This window comes from Bos taurus, chromosome 1, assembly GCF_002263795.3.
Source record: "Bos taurus isolate L1 Dominette 01449 registration number 42190680 breed Hereford chromosome 1, ARS-UCD2.0, whole genome shotgun sequence".
NCBI lineage: Eukaryota > Metazoa > Chordata > Mammalia > Artiodactyla > Bovidae > Bos > Bos taurus.
The window spans coordinates 3,168,101-3,180,340 of record NC_037328.1 but is presented as its reverse complement, the minus strand read 5'-3'; the positions used below and the strand labels follow the sequence as shown (position 1 = coordinate 3,180,340).

Sequence of the window (12,240 nt, the reverse complement as noted above, 5' to 3'; positions counted from 1 at the left end):
CTAACAAAAATAGACATTTATTAACAAGTTATAAAATTCAAAGTCCTTGCTTTCAAATGGAATTTTTAAAAATATAAAGCAGTCTTTTCCAAGCAGAAGACAAAATAGTTTTATACTTTAAGAATTTAGTACAACATCCTTTTATTTAGTAAAATACCTTTAACACAATACTGGAAAGGTTTATTTATTCAAAAAGTTACACAAAGCTTTGCTGTGACTTCTTATGAAGAGGAAACTTGAAACATCTCTCTTCATGCAACTGTGTCTCGTATACTTTTAGACATTTCAACTTTAGCGTTACCTCAGTTTGAGGTATTTCTCTGAGGAACAACAAGCACCTCAGAGGAAGGGTCTTCCCTGACCAGGGCTCGTGGGCCCAGGGCCACCCAGGCCCACTGTAACCCTGACCTCTCTGCATACACGGTCCCTTGAGCTTCTTTTGTATCAGTCACCTAGAGAAGCCAACATTTCCCGTCAGAACAGCAGGTCGACACGCACAGCCTGCGTCTCACAGGCTTTCCATGGAAACCCCCGACTCAACCCGACTCCTGAAACCTGGAGCCGGAGGTGCCAGCCGCAGGAGTCAGATGTCAGGGACCGTGGCCGCGATGTCCCTACAGAGCCGGACGATGGCCTCCTCGTTGCCCCCTCCCAAGTCCTCCGCAGTGTCGAGGACCATCCGGACGTGGCTCAGGAGGGTGTCTGGCCGCTGGGCCCCCAGCCAGATGTCCTTAATGTACAGAGATACCAGGAACGCGGCGGCGGCTGAGGAAGGGACAACGAGACCGTTAGGATGCAAGCCGGTCAGCTGGGAAGGAGCCGCCCACCCCACGCACGGTGACCCGGGGCTCGCTCGGCCCCAGGTGGCAACCTGCGGTGAGCGTGTGGATACGTTAGTCCTGACTGTACTCAACCGCTGGGTTCATCTTTCCTGTTCGTTTTAAAACCTCTCTTTTCTCACGTGATGACTGTGTGTTGAATGTAAGCCTCTTCCTTGGTGCTGACCCACCCAGGCCAAGAACCACAACTGAAGTTTGGCAGGGGTGGCCTTTGGGCCACAGGCACAGACAAGAAGGTTTGCAGGCCAGGGGAGACAGCAGGGCTCCCTGCGACCAGGTGAGCTCACCTGCCGGGCTGTGGCCCCGCCCAGTCTCCAGCCCCCTCCAGCCCTCCCTGAAGGGCCAACCCTCCTGATAGCGGAGGAGCCCCCTGCACATGCCCACAGCCTCCCTGCTATCCTCTTACGGTCTTTGCCGGTGCCTCATCCACACAGGCACACCTGTATCGTGTGCTAGGTCGCTCAGTCGTGTCTGACTCTGCAACCCCATGGACTGTCACCTCCTGGGCTCCTCTGTCTGTGGGGATTCCCCAGGCGAGAATGCTGGGGTGGGTTGCCCTGCCCACCTCCAGGGGATGTTCCCCACTCAGGGATCGAACCTGCATCTCTCACGTCTCCTGCACTGGCAGGCAGGTTCTTCACTGCTAACACCACTGGGGAAGCCCCCACACCTTCATCAAGCACCCACTAAATGCCGCGCATATGAACTATGACTTGGGTGCCTGTATGTGCAAGTGTGTGTGCTTGTGACCACGAGGTGCAACCTAATTCTCTGTGTGAGATAACAGTAGGAAGTTAGAAAGCCACGCAGCGTCCCCAGGGGTACACAAGGCCGCCCGGAGGGCGTTCCTCTCCACTGTTTCCCCTTCCATCAAGGTCTCACGAAGGCAGAGGTGGGGCCTCCCCGCCGCCCCCCCCCACCACACACACACACACTCAGGACCCAGAAGGCTGACTCTCTGTGCTCTACAGACCCGGGCTGAGGGCCGTCCTCCCCACAAGGCTTCACTGACAGCACCCGCAGGCTGTGAGAACGGGAAGTGCTCTCGGCCCCAGGCCCACCCCGCGCAGTCTTTAGTCTCCGAGCCCAGCCCCCCACGTTACCTCGTGTGTCCGCATCCTCCTCGGCGTCCAGGGAGGAGAGGTGGACGGTCTCCAGCACCGGCTGGAGGGGGATCCCCGCGGTGCCCCGGGCCGCCACCAGGCGCAGCAGGACGGCGTTGAAGAGGCCGGCCAAGCGGTCCTCTGATCCCGCCGGCTCCACAGCACCGCAGAACCGGCTGTACAGGCGGAACAGGCTGCTCGTCACGGTGCCATCGCGGAGAAGCTCAGCCACCACCGCCGGCTGTTGCAGGACGTGGCTCTTGAGCCAGCCCAGGAGGCCTGCCGCGTCCGCCCGGCCAAGGGTACTCCTGGCTGCGGAGCGCAGCACCCAGCCGGCTACCAGGGAGGCGATGGCACCCACGGGGCCCGGGTCTTCGCGCTCCGGGTCGGCGCTGGGGAACTCGGGTGCCCAGTGGGTCAGGATGGACCTCAGGAGGCCGCTGCACGCCTCCAGGGCGGACGCCGGCAGCTCGGGGTCGGCCGCCTCCTCCGCCTCGCCAGGTCTCCGCTTCCGGGCCCGCATGCCTTTGGCTCGGGCTGGCGCGCTGGGCTTGTTCTTCTCCTTGAGCATCTCTGTTACCCGCACACACAGAGAAAAAGAGAAAAGGCATCAGACTGCTGTTCCCCCCTTCCCCGTCCCCACAGAGATGCAGAGGGTGGGGCATCCACGCAGGGGAGGGCACAGCTCAGAGCTGGGTTCCCATAGGACGCACCCAGCCTGGAGCTCGGGCAGGGTCAGTGTTTCCCTGTGACCGTCATCACCGCTATTGTAACAGCTGAGCACAGAGGAGCGGGAGCTGGGGCCCCATCTCCCTTGAGTGCTATGAAGACACACAGACCCTGTCTCTAAGCCTTGGCAGCTGTGGACATGCTGCTCAGAGGTGGGGGGGAGACGCCAGCTGCTCTGGGGGGGTGGGGAGGGCAGCAAGCATGCCTGGGGAGTGAGAGATGAGACAGAACCACGCAGCGGACACTCACTCAGCAGCTCCCGGACTTGGCACTTTTCCGTGGCGGCCCTCAGGTCCTCCTGGAGCCGGACGTCTCTCTCGATGAGGCTCCACTTGTGCAGGAGCACAAGGACATCCCGGGTGGACAGCACCGTGGCGTTCATGGTCAGACGGTTCATGTCCTTGAAGGCCTGCAGCACGGTGGCCCGGTACCTCAGGACCGAGTCGAGTGCCCCGAAGAAGCCGGTCAGCTGGGCGGAGGCCAAGGTGGGCCTGTGGGGGGAGTCCACAATCCCAGGCTGGGCGAGGCCGCCTTGTTGCCTGCAGCCCAGGACCTCGGTGGCCGGGCAGCAGACAAGCCACAGACTTGAGGTGCCAATGGCCCACCCACAGCTCGGGCAGCCCTTTCCAACAGACCAGGGCATGGAGCCCAGCACCTCCCCAGGGGAGGAGGACAGGGGACCAGGGTCCGACCTCCACCCTGGAGGCACAGAAAGTTCTCTGGAAACTGGGAGAGGGTCAGGGTGCCAGCTGCCCTGCTAACAACTCCAGGACCACTGGATCCTCTCCAATTCAGGAACTAAAGGCCAAGAAAAGCTCTGGGATAGCAACACTCATGGCCAAACCTAACGGAGGGCAGTGGAAGGATATATATTCCTCCAAGTTCTAAGGAATTTAAAATTCCAAACTGTCTGCTCTAACCGTTTTCACATTTATTGATACAGTTGTTATTCTGAATTACAACCAGTTTTCAGAGACCAATGTGTCTTTGGTGGTGGTTTGGTTGCAAGGTCGTGTCCGATTCTTTGTGACCCCCATGGACTGTAGCCTGCCCGGCTCCTGTGTCCATGGAATTTCCCAGGCAAGAATGCTGGAGTAGGCTGCCATGCGTCTTTGGACAACTGTAAAATAAAGACCCTGATGCTGTGAAAAACTGAAGGCAGGAGAAGGGGATGACAGAGGATAAGATGGTTGGATGGCATCACTGACTCAACAGATATGAGTTTGAGTAAACTCTGGGAGTTGGTGATGGGAGAGGGAAGCCTGGCGTGCTGCAGTCCATGCGGTCACAAAGAGTTGGACACGACTGAGGGACTGAACTGAACTGAAAATAAGAAACATGGCTACCCAGCGTGGATTCAATAGCTGATTTCAGAACAACAGAAAATGAAATGCCCTATTCTTTATCAAGGTTTTCACTCTGAGATGACAATCCATTTGCTATCCATTGTCTAGTTCCAATCAGCACACCTCTGTTCCCACATCAGAAGTATGAAGACATGGTGTATTTTCTCTAACACAGTAGAATCTGACAAGCGCTGAGTTCTCCTGAGGAAACCAAGTGTGTAATTCTAAGGGGAAAACAATGACATTTTCCAGGAAATTCATGGCTGAAAGGGAGCCTGTGCAGGCTAATACAGGTGGAGGTGAGTCTGGGAACAGCTTAACTTTCTTAGGTTTAAAATCACGGAAAACATGTTCTTTCTACAAAACATCATTTTCAGTGTTTGAATCCAAATATCCAAGTAGATGGTTTGCCTGCTAAAAATGATCTGGCGTGACAGGCTGCAGGTTTTCTGAGTGTGTTAAGTTCTCCTGGTCTGGAAAGGAACCTCGAAAATCTAACTGTTAAAGAGGAGCAGCGGAAATGGTGTCCTGAGGTCACCACAGGGACCACAGGCCTGGCCCAGAGCCCACCTGTGGAGCCGGGACCCAGGGGAGGGGCTCACCTCAGGTGCTTCGTGAGCACAAGGAGAATGTAGAGGAACTCGTCCACCAGGTGCAGGGCCAGCAGCTTCGGGGGCTCCTGGGAGCCAGGCTTGCAGGGAGGCTGTGCCCCGGCCTCCACTTCTCTGTTGCCCAGCGTGGTCACCCACAGTGTGTGCAGCAGGGAGATGAGGTTGGAAAGCAGCTCGGTCTCCAGAAACCTGAAGCCAAATATGGGGAGAGTCAGCTCTCTGTCACACCCTCTCCTCCCATCTCCTGGAGGGGTGGGCGGGAACCAGGGAGGAGACGGTGATGGTGGTGGCCACCCCAAGGGGCTGGCTTCTTCCCCAGCCTCCAACCCTTTTATGCGCTCACTCAGCCACTGCAGTCCCAGACGGGCATAGCACCTAAGGCAAGACAGGGTGTCTGCTACAAAAGCAGCTCCATCCCAGGGCGCAACCCTCCTTTCTCACCAGAAACTTTCTGGTGAAAGAAACTTTCTCACCAACCCTCCTTTCTCCCCAGTCCCATCTAAGAGATACTCCAGAGCCTCTGTGGCACAGAAGGGAGAGCCTCCCTGCCCAGCCTTCTGCCACTCTGAAGCACAGAGGTAACAGCCAGGAGCAGACAATCAGCCAGTGCAGCCTTTGGAGAGAAGATACTACTTTCTTTAGGAGAAAAAATTTTAAATTCTTTAAAAAAATGCACAAAAGAAGAAAGAAAGAAAAAAAAGACAGGGGGGCAAAGAGGCTGAATATTCCCAGAATTATTATCACAGACAGTTGTCTGAAGGAAAGATTCCTGCCACTGAGGGTCTGTCTGCGAGACAAGAGTCTTCATCTTTTCACACAGCCTCAGAGGCAGGAGACTGTTAGGAATCAAAACAGATCACGTTATGGACTGAACTGTGTGCCCTTCCTCCCTGCCCCACCATTCACAGGTAGAAGCCCCAACCACCACTGTGACTGTATTTGGAGGTGGGGCCTTTGGGAGGTCATTAGGTTTAGATGAGGTCGTGAGGATGGAGCCCCATGACCGGATTAGCACCCTGTAAGAAGCTTGTGGCTCAGCTGGTAAAGAATTCGCCTGCGATGCAGGAGACCTGAGTTCTATCCCTGGGTTGGGAAGACCCTCTGGAAAAGCGAAAGGCTACCCACTCCAGTATTCTGGCCTGGAGAATTCCATTGATTGTATAGTCCATGGGGTCGCAAAGAGTCGTACACGACTCAGCGACTTTCACTGTCACTGTCTGTCAAGAAGCGGAAGAGACCAGAGCGCTCTCCTTCTCTCTCCCTGCCAGGACACGGTTGGCAGTGCGGACACCTGGCAGTGCGGACACCGGGAAGAGGGCTCTCACCAAGGCCGACCACGTCGGCCCTCGGAGGTGAGAAAACAAATCCGTGTCATTTGAGCTACCTAGTGACAGCAGCCCCCGTCACAAGACAAGATAGCCACGCCAGCCCTTGATGCGGCTCCGGTACGACCCTTAGCAGGGCACCTCGACCCTGGGTGGGAGTGGAGTGCCGAACCCACATCACTGCATGAGCGATCGCTCCCGAAACCCGAGGCTCCCCATTTCTGCCTCAGGGAGGGCAGCGGCCTCGAAACTTCGGAGAGAACCCCACTTCCAGAGAGCAGCCTGGGCCGCGCAGGAGAGACAGAAAGGTGGTGTAGAGGACGCTGTTTTGGGGAACGCGGATTCTCTTGGAATCTCCCAGCGGACACTGGAGCTGCAGGAGCTGCCATGATCTCATGGTCTCATCCCACGCCCCTCTGCCTGATGCCCAGCATGCATGCATGCGTTCTGCCTATACCCACCCATGCCCAGATAACACGCAGTCCCTTGCCCCACGCCACCCCACCCCACGCCACCCCACCCCACGCCCACCATGCATGCACGTGCTCCCTCCTCGCCCGGATGTCCAGTGCGCATGCGCTTCCCCACGCCCACACCCAGCAAGCACGCGTGCTCTCCCCAACGCCCAGCACGCATGTGCGCCCTCCCCCCACCCCGCCCCATGCCCAGTGCGCATGCGCTCCTCCCCCCTACCCCTGCCCAACCCCTCTTCCCAGGACATAAGGTGCTTACTTGCTTTCCAGGATGTTTAGGACCCACGTCAGGAGGCTGTAGTCCCGCAGCATCTCATAGGCAGACCTGGCATTCCGGGCGGCATTCTGCAGAATCTCCAGAATCCAGTTCTGTCAACCCCAAGCAAAAAGTCATTGGTCTTCCATGGGAATAACCTGAGTTACCTGAACCAGGGAAGGCCTTAAAAGCAGAACGATGTGTCCCCACTCCACAGGCGGTCGCTGCACGTGACATCTGCCAGGTGTGCGGGAATGGTGGCCGTGGGGGACCACCCGCCCCACCGTAACAGCCAGAGGACACAGATGGCCACAGGGAGAGTGTCAGCCCAGGGACACCCACCCGCTAATCCATCACAAGGGGAGACGTGGCATGCAAACCACACGGCCCCGCATCCTGGCAGCCTGAGTGGGACAGTGAAGACTCATTGCCAGTCCAGCCATGAACTGCTGGCGGCTCATTTCATCGCTTCCGTTTTACCACGTGGAGAGGACAGAGAGATGCGACTGCCGCTGGAACTGTTAACGGGGTGCTCCCCCCCCACACACACACACATACTTTTTTTGGCAAACCACACAGCATATGGGAATCTTAGTTCCTCAACCAGGGATTGAACCTGTGCCCCCTGCAGTGGAAGCACGGAGTCCTAACCACTGGAGCACCACGGAAGTCCCTAACTGGGTGCCTTAGAGTTCTCACATGCCATAAAAAGTAGAAATCTACCGTACTCAAATTCCACTTATGCAGACTCATTCCTCTTTACCCATATTTTAGGTGATGCCAGAGACAGACACTGATCAGGCTAGAAACTCATCAAAACCCCATATGCCTTTCCTAGTTAACGTCTCACTCCACAAGATTTCTTGCTCCAGGGACAGAACTCCTGCAGACTCCCTGTCAGCTGTGAGGCAGGAGGTTTCAAAGCCCGGCTCCTTTCCCAGCCAAGGTCTGATGACCTGCAGTTTCTCTGTGTTACGTGACACGCTGGTGGCTTGCGCGTGTCTGGAAGCGCCTCAGTCCTGAGCTCTCGGCTGCCCAGAGCCTCCTGGTTCCTCACCACCCGCCTCCCTCCCAGATGGCCCTGGGCCCAGGAGGGCCGGGAAGCTAATGTTGAAGCAGGCGGTCAGGTGAGGGTCCACGGGGCGGGACTTGCAGGTGGTGGAACCCCGAGTGAAGGCCCCCCCAGCCCTCAGGCCCTGGGGGCGCCTACCTGGGCCGCCTCGTCACACAGCGGGCTGCCGAAGAAGGACAGGACGATGTGGAGGACGCCCCGCCTGGCGCACAGCTCGAAGCAGTGCTTGTCCCGCATTCCCTGGCGAAGGAGCCCCAACACCCACTCCCGCTCCGTCTTCTGCTGTAAAGTCCCGCAAACAAGACGGTTGTTAAACATGTGAAGGCTCTTTTTTTTTTTTTTCCTGAAAACTCTTCCAGCACCACTATTTTCAAGGGGTGGTGAAGACTGCAGCATGGCAGCCCCCGACCCTCCGTTTCTGGGTCTGTTATTAAAAACCCTCCCTCTCTCCTCTCTGCTTCCATTTCTCTGGGTCAGGAATAAAGGACCAGGTCAGACTTACACGCTCAACTGTGCTCAGTGTAGTGTTAGTTGCTCAGTCGTGTCCGACTCTTTGCGACCCCACAGACTGTAGCCCCCCAGTGTCCTCTGTCCATGGGATTTTCGAGGCAAGAATACTGGAGTGGATTGCCATTCCCTTCTCCAGGGGAATCTTCCTGACCCAGGGATCGAACCCTGGTCTCCTGCATTGCAGGAGAACTCTGTACCATTTGAGCTACAGGGAAGACCTCAACTGTGCTCATATGTTCCATAAAAGCACATCAATAATCAATCCTGTGATTCACCCAGAAAATAACCGTGAGGAGGCTGTGACTCAAGGCCTCTGGAGTCTGTGAGGTCTGAGAAGTCACCCGAGAATCACGGTATGGACTGGAAAGCGTTTTCACAGGCAGGTCCGCCTGCCCCCCACCCTCCACCCCAGCCTATATGCTCTGTAGCCGACAAGTCTTTGCAGGGACGAGTTGGCGCGGTGGCTGAGCATCCCACTTAGGAGACTGGGGGCCCTGTGGACCTCAGGGCAGGGTGCTACCTCGAAGTCCGAGCTGTAGAAGAACTGGTAGAAGCCTGGAACTTTGCTCATGTTCAGGTACTCGTGGGACAGCAGGAACTTGTTGATCTTCATGTACATATGCTCCTCTGTGAACACAAGCAGACTGTCACTCAAAGGGAAAGTGAAGTCGCTCGGTCGTGTCTGACTCTTTGCGACCCCATGGACTGTAGCCTACCAGGCTCCTCCATCCATGGGATCTTCCAGGCAAGAGTACTGGAGTGGGTCACCATTTCCTTCTCCAGGGGATCCTTCCGACCCAGGGATCAAACCCAGGTCTCCTGCACTGCAGACAGACGCTTTACCGTCTGAGCCACCAGGGAAGCGTGACTGTCACTCAGGATGGTGCCAAAAGGACACCCCATGACCAGGTGGAGTTGGGGAGCGGGGTCCTGGGGGGGATGGTCAGACAGAAATCCCTGCCCCCACGGGGCTTTCTAATTCTCATCCAGGTGATCAGTTCTCAAGAATTAAAATGCAGTAAGACACCTTAGGTCTACACGGCATAAGGGCTTATCTCACGGCTCAGGAACCACTTTGGGATGTCCAGTCCTTTGCTGATACTACTCCCTCCGAGGCATCAGCCTAAGCTCCAATCAGCTGGTGGGCAGAGTGCGGGCTGCCACACGGAAGACAGCACAGGGCGAATACCAGCTCATCGGCCTCCCACTGAGGGAGCTTCCACAGCAAAGGGGGCTCAGACCTGCCCTGGGTCACTTGGTCTGGGATGCAATAGGGCTGACACCTCCTCCCCTGGTCTCACCCTTGGACTGTCATCTCCCATTTATCCAAAGCACCTGCAGCCTCACAGCCCATCCAAGACCGCTGCCCTGAGCCCCTGCACTGACATGAGGTCTGACGTGGGACAGCTCACTGCGGGGGCACAGACTGGATGGGAGGCCAAGACTATCCCTCATGACCTCAGCTAGGATATTTTCTCTGAAGAGCCTGTTTCTTTAGAGTCTAAATGGCTAATTACCTTCTTCCCTCCCATAATTTCTAAGGCTAAAAAAAAAAAAACATGTAATAAAAATGATACAGGAGCAGATGAAAATCTGATCTGAATTCCAACAGCAACTTGACTGCAGACTAATTGCTGGGCCTTGGACAAACTATTTGGGATCCCAGGTGGCACTAGTGGTAAAGAGATGCAGGAGACCTAAGAGATGCAGGTTCGATCCCTGGGTCAGGAAGATGCCCTGGAGGAGGAAATGGCAACCCACTCTAGTATTCTTGCCTGGAGAATCCCATGGACAGAGGAGCCTGGTGGGCTATAGTCCATAGGGTCACAAAGGGACAGACATGACTGAAGCGACATAACCTTGGGGTTAACCTTCGGCTGGAAGGCTGTCTCCTTGTCTGAAAACAACCGCATTACCCGCAGAGCCCTGTGGTCCCTAACGGCATCAACATTCTGTAACTTTTCACTAGTGACAAAAAGAAAAGGTCCCATGATAGACTGACTTGTGCTCAGACCACCCCGACACTGGGCGGCTGTGAGGACCAAGCGGAGCCATGTTCTGCGCCCTGGTGACACGGGCACAGGGACCCACAAGCCGCTTGTCGTCGCGCCAGTGAGCTGTGCTGACGCTGACCGCAGAGCTTGGAGCGTGGCTGCCAGCACCGATGGGGCCTCTGCATCAGGCCCCCTCCAAGCGCACATGCACATCTGTGACTCCCTCAGCAGGCCCTCTGGTGGAGCTGTGACCTGCCTTTACTGCAGCTTTACACGCCTGCAGGCAGATAGGAACACACACTGGCCCCCCTTCACATTCACACACACCCTCCTGCACCTTGCACTTGTGACCCTCACACACGTGCAGTGGACCGGTTATGCCAGTGCGATTAACGCAACCACATGGGCTCACTCAGCCTCAGAATTTCCACCTCACCCCGACCAGATTCTAGCAGTGGTACCTGGTTTCAAAATCTGCAAGGCTGCCTTGGCAATGAAGAGAGTCAGGGTGAAGGTGAGTCTCATGTTCTTGGTTCGGATCCCATTCCTGACCACGTCCAACAGGTACAGTACCTTAAAAGCAGGAAAAAGGGCGGGGTCGGGGGGAAATTTTGCAGAACAGCTGTGACCAGCCTTGTCTCGGGCAGCCTAATCCATGGCTTTGCAGGGTGGCCCACTCCTCACATCCAGGGGCTCACAACCCCCACCACCACCTCAGGGCACGGCTTCTGAGGCTCTGTGTGTCCTGGGTGACAGCTGCTGTAGCCTGAGTTCAGATCAAGGAACAAGTCGACAGAAACGAGAACTGCTCTGCCCTCCATGACACAGGAAGAGTTCTTGTAAGGGGAGACCTCTCTCTACCACCCAGGACTGAGGACCCAAGATGACCTCTGGCACCACCCCCCGCCCCGCTAGGAGGAGACAAGACTTTGGTTCTGTATCAGAGTCTCTGGGCAACGCCTCTGAATTCTTCAGGAAATCTTCCCACCAGGCCCCCTCAGCCCCGCTTACCTGGGGCTGCTCCCGGAAACGCGCCCCCTCCAGGTGTGAGTAGTAGGCCGCCAGCACCGCGTAGGCTGCGGCGCGCATCTGTGGGTCGTAGCTGCTGAGGGCCGCGACAGTCAGGCCCAAAGCATTTGAATCCACGAATTTTCTACAATCCACCACAAATTCTGAGGGAGATAAAACACAGTGTTAACTACACACACACACACAATGATTCCATGACACGCGTGCAACACGGAGTTCCATTTCCTTTTGCAGTTTACCATCATCAGCAACGTGTGTGCATGCCGGACACAGACATGCAAGCCCCCCTCCTGCTCCCTTAGGTTCTGCTGCGGCTGTCTAAAAGACTGTCCGCTCCTGCAGTAGCAATCACACGCCTTCAGTCTCTGAGACACTTGTAAATCCCAACGAGGACTCCTTCATCACTTCTCACAAATACCCGAGGAGTCGGAGAACATCAGAGATGTTCAGAGGTGTCGGAAGTGACATCAGGACCCACCACTGAGGTCCCAGCATGAAGAAGCCTGAGGTTAGGGGGAAGGGACTCAGCAGGAAAAGCCAGCGTAGTCAGTCGGATGAGTGATCTTGGAATGTACCATCAATAAAAGATAAACCAAAAAATATATATATATATATACACCACTGATAATATTTTCTACAAGTCAAACTCTTTTTTCTTTTCTCATCTCTCCCCAAAGTTTAAGACTTAAAAACATAATGTCCGCAGTTCAAACAAAAAAAAAGCTAAAAATAAATCAAGAAGAAGAATGATAATAGCTACTTCTTCTTAGTCCAAACAGCTATATAGACACATAACGGTCCTCAAACGAGTGGCTGTCCAAAAGTGTAGGGACCACAAGGTGGAGGACCTGTGGGTGTGCCTACAGTCCCTGCCTTGGGGTGACAGGGCTGAGAGGGGCTGAGTCACGCCAGGGACGGGGACCCGCGCACCACGCAAGCTCTCTTCCTCCTCA

The 12,240-nt window shown here is 55.7% G+C and overlaps 1 protein-coding gene across 1 annotated transcript in view; it reads right to left on the bottom strand.

Annotated features, from left to right (window-relative positions):
- Positions 1–12,240, bottom strand: part of URB1 (URB1 ribosome biogenesis homolog) — a 77,078-nt gene continuing 64,838 nt past the window's right edge. The window contains exons 31-39 of the mRNA NM_001205980.1: positions 11,270–11,430; positions 10,720–10,831; positions 8,785–8,891; positions 7,893–8,036; positions 6,686–6,795; positions 4,620–4,817; positions 2,921–3,162; positions 1,943–2,515; positions 1–765 (exon numbers count right to left, since the gene is read on the bottom strand). Coding sequence (NP_001192909.1) covers positions 584–765; positions 1,943–2,515; positions 2,921–3,162; positions 4,620–4,817; positions 6,686–6,795; positions 7,893–8,036; positions 8,785–8,891; positions 10,720–10,831; positions 11,270–11,430 — 1,829 coding nt within the window. The 3' untranslated portion in view covers positions 1–583. The remainder of the gene's footprint in view (positions 766–1,942; positions 2,516–2,920; positions 3,163–4,619; positions 4,818–6,685; positions 6,796–7,892; positions 8,037–8,784; positions 8,892–10,719; positions 10,832–11,269; positions 11,431–12,240) is intronic.